Source organism: Bufo gargarizans, chromosome 3 (assembly GCF_014858855.1).
Source record: "Bufo gargarizans isolate SCDJY-AF-19 chromosome 3, ASM1485885v1, whole genome shotgun sequence".
Lineage (NCBI taxonomy): Eukaryota > Metazoa > Chordata > Amphibia > Anura > Bufonidae > Bufo > Bufo gargarizans.
This window is the reverse complement of record NC_058082.1, coordinates 200,393,089-200,407,556: the sequence shown is the minus strand read 5'-3', so window position 1 is coordinate 200,407,556 and position 14,468 is coordinate 200,393,089. Positions and strand designations below refer to the sequence as shown.

Below are 14,468 nucleotides of genomic sequence, written 5' to 3'. Positions count from 1 at the left end.
CCAGCCCTTCACCGAGGTGAAGTGGCTGGACGGGTATATAGAACATTCCTCAAATCTATTCATGTACAAGTTTGCATAAGTTGGGGCCACGTTGGACCCCATTGCGGTCCCCCGCTGTTGTACATAATAAGTATCCTCAAAGAGGAAGTAGTTGCATGTCAGGACTATTTCCAATAGGGAAAGGATAAACCTAGCGATCTCTGGCTTAATCTCACTTCTGGTGAGGGTCCACTCTACCGAATCCAGTCCCTTGATGTGGTTGATACTCGTATAGAGACCGACCACATCAAAGGAAACAAGGTATTGTCCTTCCTCAATTTGCAAGCTCTGCAGTTTCTTTAGGAAGTCTGTAGTGTCTTTTACATAAGATTTAGCAGACATAGCATAGTCTCTGAGATATCTGTCAAGAAACATGGCTGCAGGGGAGAAAATTGAGCCTATCCCAGAGACTATGGGGCGCCCAGGTGGATCCAACAGACACTTATGTATTTTGGGCAATATGTAAAGAAGTGGTGTTACTGGTTTGTCCACCAATAAATATTCATGGAGCTTCTCATCTATTATATCTGATGCAAAGGCATCATCTATTAATAGTTTAAGTCTCCTTTGAATGGCAAATTTGGGGTCGGCATCTAGGGCCCTATATACTGCACTATCCCCCAATTGCCGCTGAATCTCAGCCAAATATTTATTGGTGTCCATTATTACCGTAGCCCCTCCCTTATCAGCTTTCTTTATCGTGATAAAGAAAGCTGATAAGGGAGGGGCTACGGTAATAATGGACACCAATAAATATTTGGCTGAGATTCAGCGGCAATTGGGGGATAGTGCAGTATATAGGGCCCTAGATGCCGACCCCAAATTTGCCATTCAAAGGAGACTTAAACTATTAATAGATGATGCCTTTGCATCAGATATAATAGATGAGAAGCTCCATGAATATTTATTGGTGGACAAACCAGTAACACCACTTCTTTACATATTGCCCAAAATACATAAGTGTCTGTTGGATCCACCTGGGCGCCCCATAGTCTCTGGGATAGGCTCAATTTTCTCCCCTGCAGCCATGTTTCTTGACAGATATCTCAGAGACTATGCTATGTCTGCTAAATCTTATGTAAAAGACACTACAGACTTCCTAAAGAAACTGCAGAGCTTGCAAATTGAGGAAGGACAATACCTTGTTTCCTTTGATGTGGTCGGTCTCTATACGAGTATCAACCACATCAAGGGACTGGATTCGGTAGAGTGGACCCTCACCAGAAGTGAGATTAAGCCAGAGATCGCTAGGTTTATCCTTTCCCTATTGGAAATAGTCCTGACATGCAACTACTTCCTCTTTGAGGATACTTATTATGTACAACAGCGGGGGACCGCAATGGGGTCCAACGTGGCCCCAACTTATGCAAACTTGTACATGAATAGATTTGAGGAATGTTCTATATACCCGTCCAGCCACTTCACCTCGGTGAAGGGCTGGATGAGGTATATAGACGACATATTCTTTGTCTGGACTGGATCCCTGGAGAACTTGTTTAAGTTCCAGGATGAAATCAATTCGGTCCACACAGAATTAAAATTTACAGTGGTGTATTCCCAGACCAATTTACAATTTTTGGACACGACAGTTTATCATGCAGATGGTAAACTTTATACCGATTTGTTTGTAAAACCTACGGACAGAAACAACATGTTGTTATTCCAGAGTGACCACCCTGGGTTTATGAAAGAGTCACTGCCGTACAGCCAGCTACTCAGGGTTAAGATAATAGTCACAGATAATGTCCAATCAGAGTTAAGACTCAGTGAGATGTGCAATAAGTTCTATGAAAGAGGCTATCCGAGGCCCATGGTACTGAGACACAAACAGAGGGTGGATCAATTTAGAAGGGAGGACCTCTTGAAGAAAAAAGAACAAAGAGAGGAGAATAAGAGGGTTCCCTTTGTGTCGACACACACAATGGTCAGTAAATCCATTACAAAGGTCCTTAGAAGCAATTGGCACATTCTAGCTGAGTCTTTCCCTGAGATTGAGGCGTTTCGCAATGCACCTCTCATGTCATATAGAAGACCACGCAGTATAGGAGACAGTCTGGTTCATGCCGATACGAAACAGAGTGGTTTACCCCCAGTACAGAGAAAGGGCTGTTTTCCCTGCCTGGGATGTTGTAATTGTAATGGGATCCTAAAGGGGAGCTCCTTTTCACATCCCAGGACAGGAAAAACCTACCAGATTGGCAATTACTATACATGCAGATCTGAATACGTGATTTATATACTGCAATGCCCCTGTGGACTTCTCTACGTGGGAGAAACCACTCAGGAATTTAGAAAGCGAATAAACCAACATCGGTATAATATACGTAAACTGTTACGAGGAGTGAAAGAGACCGATAATTCCAAGACAGAGTTACCTGTCCCAGAACATTTCCTCAAAAATAACCATAATATTTCACAATTACGTTTCCGCATAATTGATGGAGTTCTACCCCAAAGAAGAGGGGGAGATAGGGAGAAGCTCTTAAAAAGGATGGAGTTGAGGTGGATATACGAGCTACAAACACTCGAACCCAAAGGCCTCAACAGGGAGTTTAGGATTGGTTCACTCTACTGACTGCACAGAATCAAGTAGCCTCCACACTTGTTGATTAATACTATATTCCATCTGAGTTTAATCATGTTTTAATGAAGTTGGTACCCAACCTGTTAGGTTGTGTTTTTTATAATGGTTTTTGTACTATTTGTATATTTACACAATTTCTCTGTCTTCTATTTTTAGATGACTGTATGTGTGGGCCGACCTGGGGACGCATGCTGAGGTAACAGATCATGTATAATTTAGTTGCAATCCAGTTTTGCCATTTTTTTGTTATTTTTCGGTGTTCGCCTAGGGGAGGAGACAATTTTGTCAATTTAGACATATTAGATGAGAATACGCTGGTCAAACTACTGTTCCATGTATTGGAGAATGGGAGTACACGGTTCCTATGGAACAGCCGTATGGTATACTCGCATATGTATATAATGGAGGGGGTTGAAGTGCTTGTGATGGCCTAGTGGACGGTACTATAGATGTATACCCGGAGACGGGGATACCTATTAACCGACTATATGGGTTTGAATGGCTCCATAGGACGGACGTCGCTTCGATTTGGAGGATACGCCCTCCTAAAAATGTGTGGGGTGGCCTATGGCTATATTCGTTGACCCCTTGATAGGGGGAGATGAGATGCCGATAAGACCACCATGTTTGTAAAGTGGGGGTGTGCACAGGTACACTTTATGGGAAAAAAAAGGGGGGGGTAATTACCCCTAGTGTACTAGATTGAAGAGTGCCACTCCTTGTATATGAGTTTGTGGACCCTGGATTGCTTACTATGAGGCTGGACTTAGTGACCGGGTACTCTAATCTTATGATATGGCTGAGTAGTGGACACCTGGTACATATGACCATCTATAGCCTTCTTTAATAAAGTTAATTTCGATGTGCAATCAACCTCTAGCTTGAATTATTTTAGAATAATTTGCCCCTTATGATTGGTGAACACGTTTTGATAACAAATATGAGAATCTGGTCTGTGAATTTTATATGGGACGCGATGTTTTGTATTCCCATGGCGACGGCTTTGGGGGCGCGGTACAGTGACGTGGGACTAGACGCTGAATCCCGTTGCCACTGAGGTTGGATGCGCATGCGCGCTCTGCCCTGGAGGTGACGAGGAAGAGAGGCGCCTGGTTACCATGACACTGGTCGGGCGTCCTGGAACTGACGTCATGGGTCAGACACGCAGGCGCATTGGATATTGTGAAACGCCGAAGCAAGTGTAATGATTGGCCTTATGCATGGATACAGTTGCCACAGCAGCGGATCCCCCAGGTTCGTGCCGTACACTGCAGTAAGTCGATGGAGTCTTATTTTTATGTACACACAATTGATAAAGTTTAAACACTATAGATTAGGTCCACCCCACTGTCAGATGAATAGAAGTGGGGGCGGTATACACAGCTTTTTTCAATGATGTATTTGCATAATTAATTAGGTCAGATGACCAGCTTAGTAGGGTATATGTATTTGATTTTGAGTTCACAATGTTAGATTGCTTGAGAAAGATCACACCGATCGAAACGTCGCATTTTTTGTCTTGGTGAAAATAAAGCACTAAGGAACAAGGCTGGAGAGTGCTGCTGTCCTTTATTTCTATTACTCTGAGGGCAACCCCACTTTCTTTTTGGTCACCACTTTTTTAGGCTTAACCTGTAAATAAACAGTAATGCCAATTAGTAAAAAAGGAATCTAGGTCATAAGAGACCCCACTCACCCCTTCAGAGGTACCGAAGCAGGAGGGACAGCAAGCTCCTCAGATGGCTTGTCCTCCTCCATGATGCAGGCTCAGCCAGGTCGCAAACGGACGCCGGCAACTGGAAAATCGCGCTCCTCTCTTAGGGCGCATACTGATGACGTCACCGCCGACGCCTGCGCCGGTCACATGACGGCAGGAGCGCTATCCGGCACTCACTGCCGAAGCCCCTCCTCTTCCTCCCCCAGGCAGCCGGCGTCAGTCTTCGCGGCACCTCCACAGAGGCACCGGCTTCCAGCTCCAGCACACTGAATACTCCCTCCGGAGCTCAGCTGTGCCTCTGAACGGACCCCCAGCGCGTGTCGATGCCGCCAATTTCACAGGGACCGCAGTTCAGTAGCGGAGCGCCACCAGGGAGAGGGATCCGAAGCATCCATGCTGCAGGCTTCCCACCGGAGACAGGAAACCACACTGAAGGGGAGGAGAGTGTCCACCCTTTTTATTCTGCAGGTTTCCTGTCTCGGGGGGCGGATCCTCCTCTCTCTGGTGGTGCTGTCATGGGCGATAGGAAAATTTTTGTGCAATTCCAGTGTAAAAATCCATCTCAATGTAAGCCAACCAATAGTTGATATAGTGTCAGAAATTATCCAGCTTCATCCACAGAGGTAAATCTGGTGCAGGTCTAGACAGCGTGTCTAAGCTTACACCTTCTTTAGGATTAGTAAGTCATGGTCACTAACTTTTCTAAATGCAAGAACATATTTGAGTAAATACATATTTCAAAAAAATTCAGCAACAAATTTTTTTTTTTTACAAAATTCCAATTCATTTCACACAAATAGAGATGAGCCAAGTTAAGAAAAATTAGATTTCGCTGCTTTATCGAATTTCCCAAAGAAATTTTGATTTGTGACTAACTACTTTGTCACAAAGCGCATTCCTTTGTATGCAGTTGGCACAATGATGGGAAATGGCAATCACGTCTCCCCCCTGTAATTGAACCCCTCAGATGCCAGGTTTATCTGACACTACAATTTAGAATGGTTTCACGCAAGCGAGTGTCACGCTCAGGACTCGCAGCGCGAGTAGCAAACAGCTCCCATGCTGAACTTCTAGCACTGCCAGGGTCGCATAGCATATTGATTTATGATGCGACCTCATCCTTAGGCCCCTTTCACACAAGGTGTATGCTGTGCGGGTGCAATGCGTGATGCGAACGCATTTCGCCCGCACCGACTCTGAACCCATTTATTTCAATGGGTCTGTGTACACGAGTCTTATTTTTCACGCATCACTTGTGCTTTGCGTGAAAAATCGCAGCATGTTCTATAGTCTGTTTTTCACGCAACGTTGGCCCCATAGAAGTGAATGGGGCTGTGTGAAAATCGCAAGCATCCGCAACAAAGTGCGGATGCGCTGAGTTTTTCACGGGTGGTTGCTGAGAGATGTTGTTTGTATACCTTTAGTTTTTATCACGCGCATGCAAAACGCATTAAAATAATATTGCACCCGCGAGATAAAAACTGAACTAAAATGCATAAAAAACTGAATGAGCTTGCTTGTGAAATCGCGCATTTTTCACTGAATGCATTCACTTCTGCAATTTTTCACGCAACACTGGCCCCATAAAAGTGAATGCATTCAGTGAAAAATGCGGAATTGCACAAGCAAGTTCAGTTTTTTACGCAATCGCATTTAGTTCAGTTTTTATCTCGCGAGTGCAACGCAATTTAATGTGTTTTGCATACGCGTGATAAAAAAATAAATAAAATAAAAATAAAAAATAAAAAAAAGTATACAAACATCTCAGCAACCACCTGTGAAAAACACATCTCATCCGCACTTGGTTGCAGATGCTTGCGATTTTCACGCAGCCCCATTCACTTCTATGGGGCCAACGTTACGTGAAAAACGCAGAATATAGAACATGCTGCAATTTTCACGCAATGCAAAAGTGATGCGTAAAAACCACCGCTCATGTACACAGACCCATTTAAATGAATGGGTCTGGGTTCGGTGCGGGTGCAATGCATTCGCCTCACGCATTGTACCCGCTCTGAATTCTCACTTGTGTGAAAGGGGCCTTAGGAGGTCTGGAATGTATCGGATAACACTGACATAATGCTGTCAGTGTTCTCCAATAAATTCCAGAGCTGGAATCAATATAATCTTGATTGAAGACACCACACGAAATCTCGCACGGTGACGTCCTCACACTGGCTGGGCTTGATGACATAACCATGCTCAGCTAGCACGCCAGTGTGGTGGCGTCACATCTCACCCCACGAAAGATTTTGCACAGTTTCTGCACTCAAGATGGCCCCAACGGACTCTTCACGAGCAAATTGATGAGCAGAGTATATATATTTTTTACCACCATTTCAGGAAAAATAGATTTCTTACCATGCAGCGTGAGGAAGTAAATCAAATTTTTCCTGAAATTCAGATCCAAGTCAATTAGTTTGGCTTTGATTCGCTCAACACTAGACACAAACACATGGGGGAAATTTATCAAAACTGGTGTCAAATGGAAACTGGTTTAGTTTAAAGAGAACCTTTCATAAATTTAACCCTAGTCTAATTAGAGGTCATCACACTTTTTTTTTTCGCCGAAGTCCGACCGCTGTTGTCCCCCATTGATTTCGGCACCTTATATTCCAATTAGCCGACTTCGCTATACTAGGTGGAGACTGGAGAGGTTCTCTTCTCTCTGGCTATGAGCGGTTGTGCTCTGAATGGATGCGCTCACAGCCAGAGAGAAGAGAACCGCTCCAGTCTTCGCTTAGTATAACCAAGTCGGCTAATTAGAATATAAGGCGCCGAAATCAACGGGGACAACAGCGGATGAACGCGGGGGGTGGGGTCTATTAAAAAAATAAAAATAATATAATAATATTATTGTTATTATTAAGTGCGATGACATCAGTGGGGGCCGGTAAGACCCCAATTAGACTAGGGTTAAACAGATAAAAGGTCCTCCTTAACCGAGACCAATCAGATGCCACCTTTCATTTTCCAAAGAAGCTCTGAAAAAATGAAAGGTGGCATTTGATTGGTTGCTATAGGCAACCAAGCCAGTCTTCCTGTGCATCAGCTTTGATAAATCTGTGATGTTTTTATTTGTGTCTAGTGAATCGAAGCCAAACAAATTGACTTTGGTCCGAATTTCAGTAGCCTCGTTGCAATTTGTCAGTTTAAGGGCTCATGCAGACGAACGTAAGGGCTCCGTGCCCGTGCTGCGGACTGCAAATTGTGATCCGCAATGCACGGGCGCCGACCGCGGGGTAGCTGCATGCGGATCGCGGACCCATTCACTTGAATGGTCCACGAACGGCATCCATTAGTCTAAATGTGAATGCACTACTTTTTTGTGGTGCGGAGGCACGGCCAGAAACACCATGGAAGTACTCTGTAGTGCTTCCATGGGGTTCCGATCCGTACCACATCTCCAGGTTTGTGGACCCATTCAAGTGGGTCCGCATCCGTGATACGGGGGGCACATGGCCGGTGCCCTGTATATTACGGACCCGCCGTATGCTGCCCGAAATACAGCCATGGCAGGGCAATGGCCGTGTGAATGAGCCCTAATTTATTAGATTCTAGGGCTCTTAGGCCTCCATTGTTGTCCAGTGCCTGTATTGTGGTACGCAAACAGCAGGTCTGCAATATAAGGGCACTGGCCATTTGCGCACCGCATCACAGATGCGGACCCTTTCACTTGAATGTGTCCACAATCCAGAACGTGTGGAACAGAGGCATGAAACCCCACGGAAGCACTACAAGTGCTTTCGTGGGTTTTCTGTCCATGCCTCCACACCGCAAAAAAGTAGCGCATGCACTACTTTTTTTGCAGTGCGGACCGTTGGATGCGGATCGCAAACCCGATTAAAGTGAATGGGTCCACATCTTCATACGGCGACACATGGTTAGTGCCTCTGCGTGGTGGACCTCAATTTGTGGTCCACAGCATGGGCACAGGCAAACAAAGGCCGTGTACATGAGGACTTGGGTCACACAACCTAATAAATCTTTATAATGCAGTGCAATCCTGTCAGAGGAGCATCGGTCAGAACAGAACCTTACACTGACACGCGCTGCAAGTTCCTCTCATTGAACTTGTCCATGTGTGCCTGGCCTAATAGAGACAAAGCTGTGAATGAACTGCACCTGGGAGACTGCAGCTCATGAATAAAATGAAGGAGGTATCAATTCATAGGCACCTATTTTCTGGTGTTAAAAGTTGAAAAGTGAAAAGTCATACTTGGGCATACTTGCCTCTTTAGCCACTTCTCAAAAAAATGGATGGAGCTTATCAAAAGAAGCTGCACCACCAATGATCCACAAAAGTTATCGTAATTTATTCCAAAAACTGGTGTAAATTATAGCCCAAAGATGGAAGAGATTTGATTTTATGGCATGAACTGCCAAAACGTGCACCAAATTTATTAAGAGGTATGCAAATCTTAATAAATTTTGCACATCCCACTGCAGTGCACATTAGGTTTAGACTGGTATATAAAACATCAAAGAAACAGTTATGGTAAGAACAGAGCACAAACATCCTGATCAAACAGGTTTCTCTGCAAACAGAACATAAATTAAACGGGTTGTTCAGGATTTGGCCTCCTGCACACAACCATATACTTTTTACGGTCCACAAAATGCAGACCCATAGAAATCAATGGTCCATGTGCATTCCGCAAAATGCGTGGATCGAGATGGACCAAAAATATGGTTGTGTGCATGTCCGTAGGTTGTGCCTGGTATTGCAGTTAAGTCCCATTTTGGTGTTGGGATGAAATACCAAACAGCCTATGGACAGGTGCGGAGCTACTTTGGGAAGAAGGCAGCATGTTTTTTCTAACATTCTCTGGACAACTCCTTTAATGATCATAAACAAAGTAAGGACCCAAAGTGCAGCGAGTCAACCTCAAAAATTTAAATAGTAACACGACATCCGTTCATCCAGTTCGGCCTGTTATCCTGCAACTTGATCCAGAGGAAGGCAAAAAAATATAAAAATAAATAAATAAATAAATAAAACCCTGTGAGGTAGAAGCCAATTTTCCCCAAGGTAAAAAAAAATAAATAAAAAAATCAGGCAATCTAAATAACTCCCTGGATCAATGACCCCTCTCTAGTAGCTATAGCCTGTAATATTATTACACTCCTAAAATACATTCAGGCCCCTATTGAACTCCCCATCACCACCTCCTCAGGCAGAGAGTTCCATAGTCTCACTGTTCTTACCGTAAAGAATCCTCTTCTATGTTTGTGTACAAACCTTCTTTCCTCCAGACGCAGAGAATGTCCCCTCTTCACAGTCCTCGGGATAAATAGATGATGGGATAGATCTCTGTACTGACCCCTGATATATTTATACATAGTAATTAGATCTCAGCTCAGTTGTCTTTTTTCTAAAGTGAATAACCCCAATTTTGATAATCTTTCAGGGTATTGTAGTCCCCCCATTCCAGTTATTACTTTAGTTGCCCTCCTCTGAACCCTCTACAGCCTGCCTTGTTCACAGGAGCCCAGAATTGTACACAGTATTCCACCTGCTGTACTTCAAAGGAGCAATCTCACCAACAATGCAGGAAATGTCCTCTGGCTAGTCTCCTCATAGAATCCTTGTCGGCGTTCCCTTTGGCGATATTGCAGCTGGAGTTACGCATCTTGGATGACTGACTACCAACTGTAACAGGAATATGGAGGCAGAAAGAAACAAGATCTTGTGCAGAATCATTTTAAAAGTAAAAAAGCCTGCTGTATTCATTCAGAATACTCACAAAATGGACATCTTGTATAAAACTAGGAGAAATCATCTCAAGATGGAGCTCATAAGTGCCCAAATAGTTCCAAATCCAATGGCTTCTTAAGGAGTCTATTTTAAATTTAAACAATGGAGAACTTTGATTTTTGATGTTGACCTGCTGCACTCCGGGTCATTATTTGGTTTATTACATAACACCCTCTCTCTCACCCAAACACCCCCTCCCACCATCACCCCTGCTGAGCCGATATTGATAACTTGATCCTGAGGATAGGCCATAAACATCAAAATCTCAGACAACCCATTTAAAAGATGGATTTAATGTAATTCCATTCTTCCAGCTCCAATTATTGGGGTAGGAGCACTTACTTACTTTCCCTGTATAGGAGTTGGGTCAAAGTCTTCTCCAAAGGCAACACAACTATCTGGCCCATTCTGATAAGACTTATCCCTCTCACTTTTAGCATCAGCCGATCTTTGAAAGCCATCTAGAAGTATGAGCTCATTGAAGTCACTCGCCACAGAGGCTGTGCCCACTCGACCACTCAAGCTGGAATGATGTGTACCATTTGTCTGAGTTCGCTCCACTTCCAGGTTTCTTATACATGGGACATCATTATTGTTCTCAAGGTACATTTTGCTGTTGGGGAGCACTTTTTTCAACTATAAAAAAGAAAATAATCAAATTAACATTTTTTCATATGGTGGTTAATCATGTGATATATAGAGCAATTACAAAAATGGTCTTTGGCCAAATTCACATTGCATTAGTAATGGAAAGCCAAAACTACCAAAGGGGGGGGGAATAATAAAGTGCAAAAAAAAAAAAAAAAAAAAAAAAAAAAAAAAAAAAAAAAAAAAAGTAAAAGGATCTGCACCTATTACCCGTTTGGGACCCACTCCTAGTTATGTATACTAATATAAAATACATCTATTTGAAAGTGGCTTAAAGTTAAATTCATACATGGCAGATGTGTTCTAGAAATTTCTCAAAGTCCATTCTATACCGTACATGCGGATAGGGACTATAACAAGTGCAGGCATTTGTGCCCCATTTAGATGAACAGGGACAGTGATAGAAATTCACCCCAAGGCAGTAACAAAGTAAAAAGGGAAAACATCTTTACATTTATACCGGTATTTGCCCTTTAAAAATTCTCATGATAATTCAGACTATTATAAAAACAGGCACAGTAGTTAGACCAGGTCAAGATCTGTTTGCTAAAACAAGACAAAGGTACTACTGAAAACAGTCACATGTCCTACAAATAGTTAAAACAAAGAGAGTGTTTCATGCAAGTAAAATGTAGCAGTCAAGAGTTTTCGGTTGTCTACAGGAGAATAGTAAATTATAATGCATTTTGATATGTGCCGTTTTGGTCCCAGTGGAATTCTCCTAGAAATCAGCATGTTTTAGAAATTTTTCAGTTATGGATCCGAATTTTAACAAAAACTGCACTAAAACTTAAATTTTGTTCTGTGTGTTGCCTCCTTCATACGGTTTTTAAACACTGCAAAAACTAAAAAATAAGTTTGTGAAATTGGCCTTAGAATAAACTTAAGGTAGCCGGTCACATAGAACAGAGTCTGATCTGCAGGCATCATGTTATGAAGCAGGAGAATCTGAGCAGATGGCTATATGTGATCCCTTATGCTAGAAAACTGGCATTAAAAAGTAAACTCTGGGTTAGCAACTTTTTAAAAGCCATTTGCACAATTTTTTTTAATGCAAATTGTGTTTCACCACCACTTTTTTGTATAACTGTCCATACAGAAATGGCGGTCAATCACTAATAAGGCACCCGCACTGGTCTCCAAAGCACAAAAAGGCTATTAAAATTAACATACAAGCTGTGATGATTTTTCCCCCCCATAAAACGACATATCAATCTGCCTCATTCCTGATCCATAACATATTACCCAGATAGTCTGTATGTACAACGTGACAGGTTCACTTTAAAAGGGGTTGTGTGCAGTGCTAGTATAATTTATAACCTATCCTCATGATAGTCAAACAAGGCTGTAGAGCAGCACCCGCAGGCCTCGGAGACCAAACCTGGAATGCATCAGCCACACCTTTTTGTTGGCTATCCTCATGATAGATCATCAGTATCAGACTGGCGGGGGGTCTGCCTCCTGGCACCCCTACCAATCAGCTGTTTGAAGAGGCCATGGCCCTGGTTAGAGTGCTGTATCCTCTTCACTGTCCTGAGGATAGGTCATCAATATACTAGCACTGAAAAGCACCTTTAGAGCTTAATATAAACATACATTGGGGGAGATTTATCAAAACTGGTGCAAAAGCGCAAAAAAAAAAAAAAAAAGTGGAATCTGATTGGTTGCTAGAGACAACCAAGCCAGTTTTCCATTAAACCACTCTTGATAAATCTCCTCTTTTATCCAGAAACTAAGGACAGCATGAACTTCATTCTGAAGGAATGTTTGTTAGGTTTATCTAGTAGCTATAGAATACATTTGATGGAGGATATAGTCATCACAAATCAGACAGTGCAGGTCTCACTTTGCTTTTTTCGCTGTCACTTTAAAGGTTACATCTACATGTAGTAGAAATGCGCTGGATTTTCCACCCAGATTTAGGAATGAAAAAAAAAAAATATCTGCTCATTACAGTAGCAATGTGAAAAAAAAAAAAAAAAAAAACACTGAGCATTAACCTGATTTTAAATCCTCAATATGACAATGCAATCTGCAGAAAACCATAACACATGTAAAAACGCATGAATTTTGTAGTGAAATTTGCATATGATTTTTTTGCTGTCCTCTGGACTTGCCCCAATTTAGGGGGGAGGAGGGATCTTTGTACATGTGACATTTATGCAGAGTGCTTTTTTTTTTTGTATTGTCACTAGAGATGAGTGAATCGACATTGAAAAATTCCATTTGCTCTGAATTTTCTCGCGCTTTATCGTAACAAATCGCATTTTTTTTTTTTTTTTTTTTTTTACTAAAATGGTTGCTGCACGTGTTTGGACATGGAGCAAGGACTCTCAACGAGGGATCACCCACAATGCCATGCATGTAGCGAATCAGCAGCCAGTCAACCCTGGGATGTCACAGCCCTATAAATAGACTCGGCCATCTTAGATTCAGCCATTTTCCAGTGTACTTAGTGAGGGGAGAGACATCAGCAGGCACTAGGGACAGTGCTAGGAAAGACTTCAAAACTTATTTTGCTGCATAGAAGTTCAGGGAAAGGATAGGGAAGAATCATTCCACAGTATTAAAGCAGGACAGGGTTCCGTAGGGAGGTTACAGCCTGAGTAATAGGAACAATCCTATTACACCTTGCTGCTCTGACTGGGGATCCAAATTGGCAGTATACAGCTCTGTAATTCCAGCAAACCATTCTGGTTATTGGGCTCCAAGTGCTGTTTGATACAGCCATTAACAGGGTTAGCCAGCGGATCTTGAATGGTTGACGCCGTCATCCATTTTGTCCCAAGTGACATCAGACACCCCCAGCCAAGAGTCGATTGGTCCTCTGCAGGAGCTGGTGTTGCGAGCAGTCAGACTCCTGACTAAGACAGTTGAGGAGGACATCAGGGACGTGCAGATAGTACTCAATGCTGATGATGTAGCTGATCGCACTTGGGAGCCGGGTGAATTAGTGGCTTCATCATCGGGAGAAGAGGGTAGCAGCTTGGCCGTGAGGTCAGGAGCCAAACGTGCCCGGGGTAAACCACCCACTTCGCAGGAGCCTACCTGCCTGGAAAGAAGTGGTGAAGGGGTTCACGGAAGCAGAGGCTTCTACTTGGCAACCAAATTGGCTTTGTGGCCACAACTGGAAGAGTTTGCCCTGGAAAAGCTGTCCAGCCCAGCCAGTAGTGTGGCATCAGAGTGGGTATTTAGTGCAGCGAGGCCATAGTTGCCCCAAGAAGAACTCACCTGTACACCCAAAATGTGGAGACACAGGCCTTTGTCAAGATGAATCAGATGTGGATGAGCCAAGATTTCCACCCACCAATGCCTGAGGCATCAGAATAGATCATCCATGGTGCCACACCAACACTGACAAAAGAGACTGGTTTCTTCTGGCTACCTGCCTCAGCTACCATTCTCATGCTGCAACCCGCCTGATCCCACACATCTGATGCCAAGTTCTCCTTCTTTCACCCACCATCTTCAGCCGGTACTGGTATTGCCACCCACCTCACCATTCTGTCACCTGTCTGTGGTCTCCTAATGTTGCTGCCATCTGCACACTATGTCACCTTGCCACTCTGGTCTCTTGATGCTGCTGCCACCTCCACACAGTCATTGTGCCACCCTATGGCTTCCTCCTGATGCTGCAGCCATCTCCACACTATGTCACTATTCCACTTTGTGGTCTCCTCATGCTGCGTCCACCTTACCACTATGTCATAGGACCACTCTGT

General features: G+C 43.4%; 1 protein-coding gene across 1 annotated transcript in view; it reads right to left on the bottom strand.

Moving 5' to 3' along the window:
• The window catches only part of OCA2 (OCA2 melanosomal transmembrane protein), a 439,010-nt gene that overhangs the window by 347,100 nt on the left and 77,442 nt on the right, over positions 1-14,468 (bottom strand). Inside the window, exon 2 of the mRNA XM_044285952.1 lies at positions 10,445-10,734. Coding sequence (XP_044141887.1) covers positions 10,445-10,707 — 263 coding nt within the window. The 5' untranslated portion in view covers positions 10,708-10,734. The remainder of the gene's footprint in view (positions 1-10,444; positions 10,735-14,468) is intronic.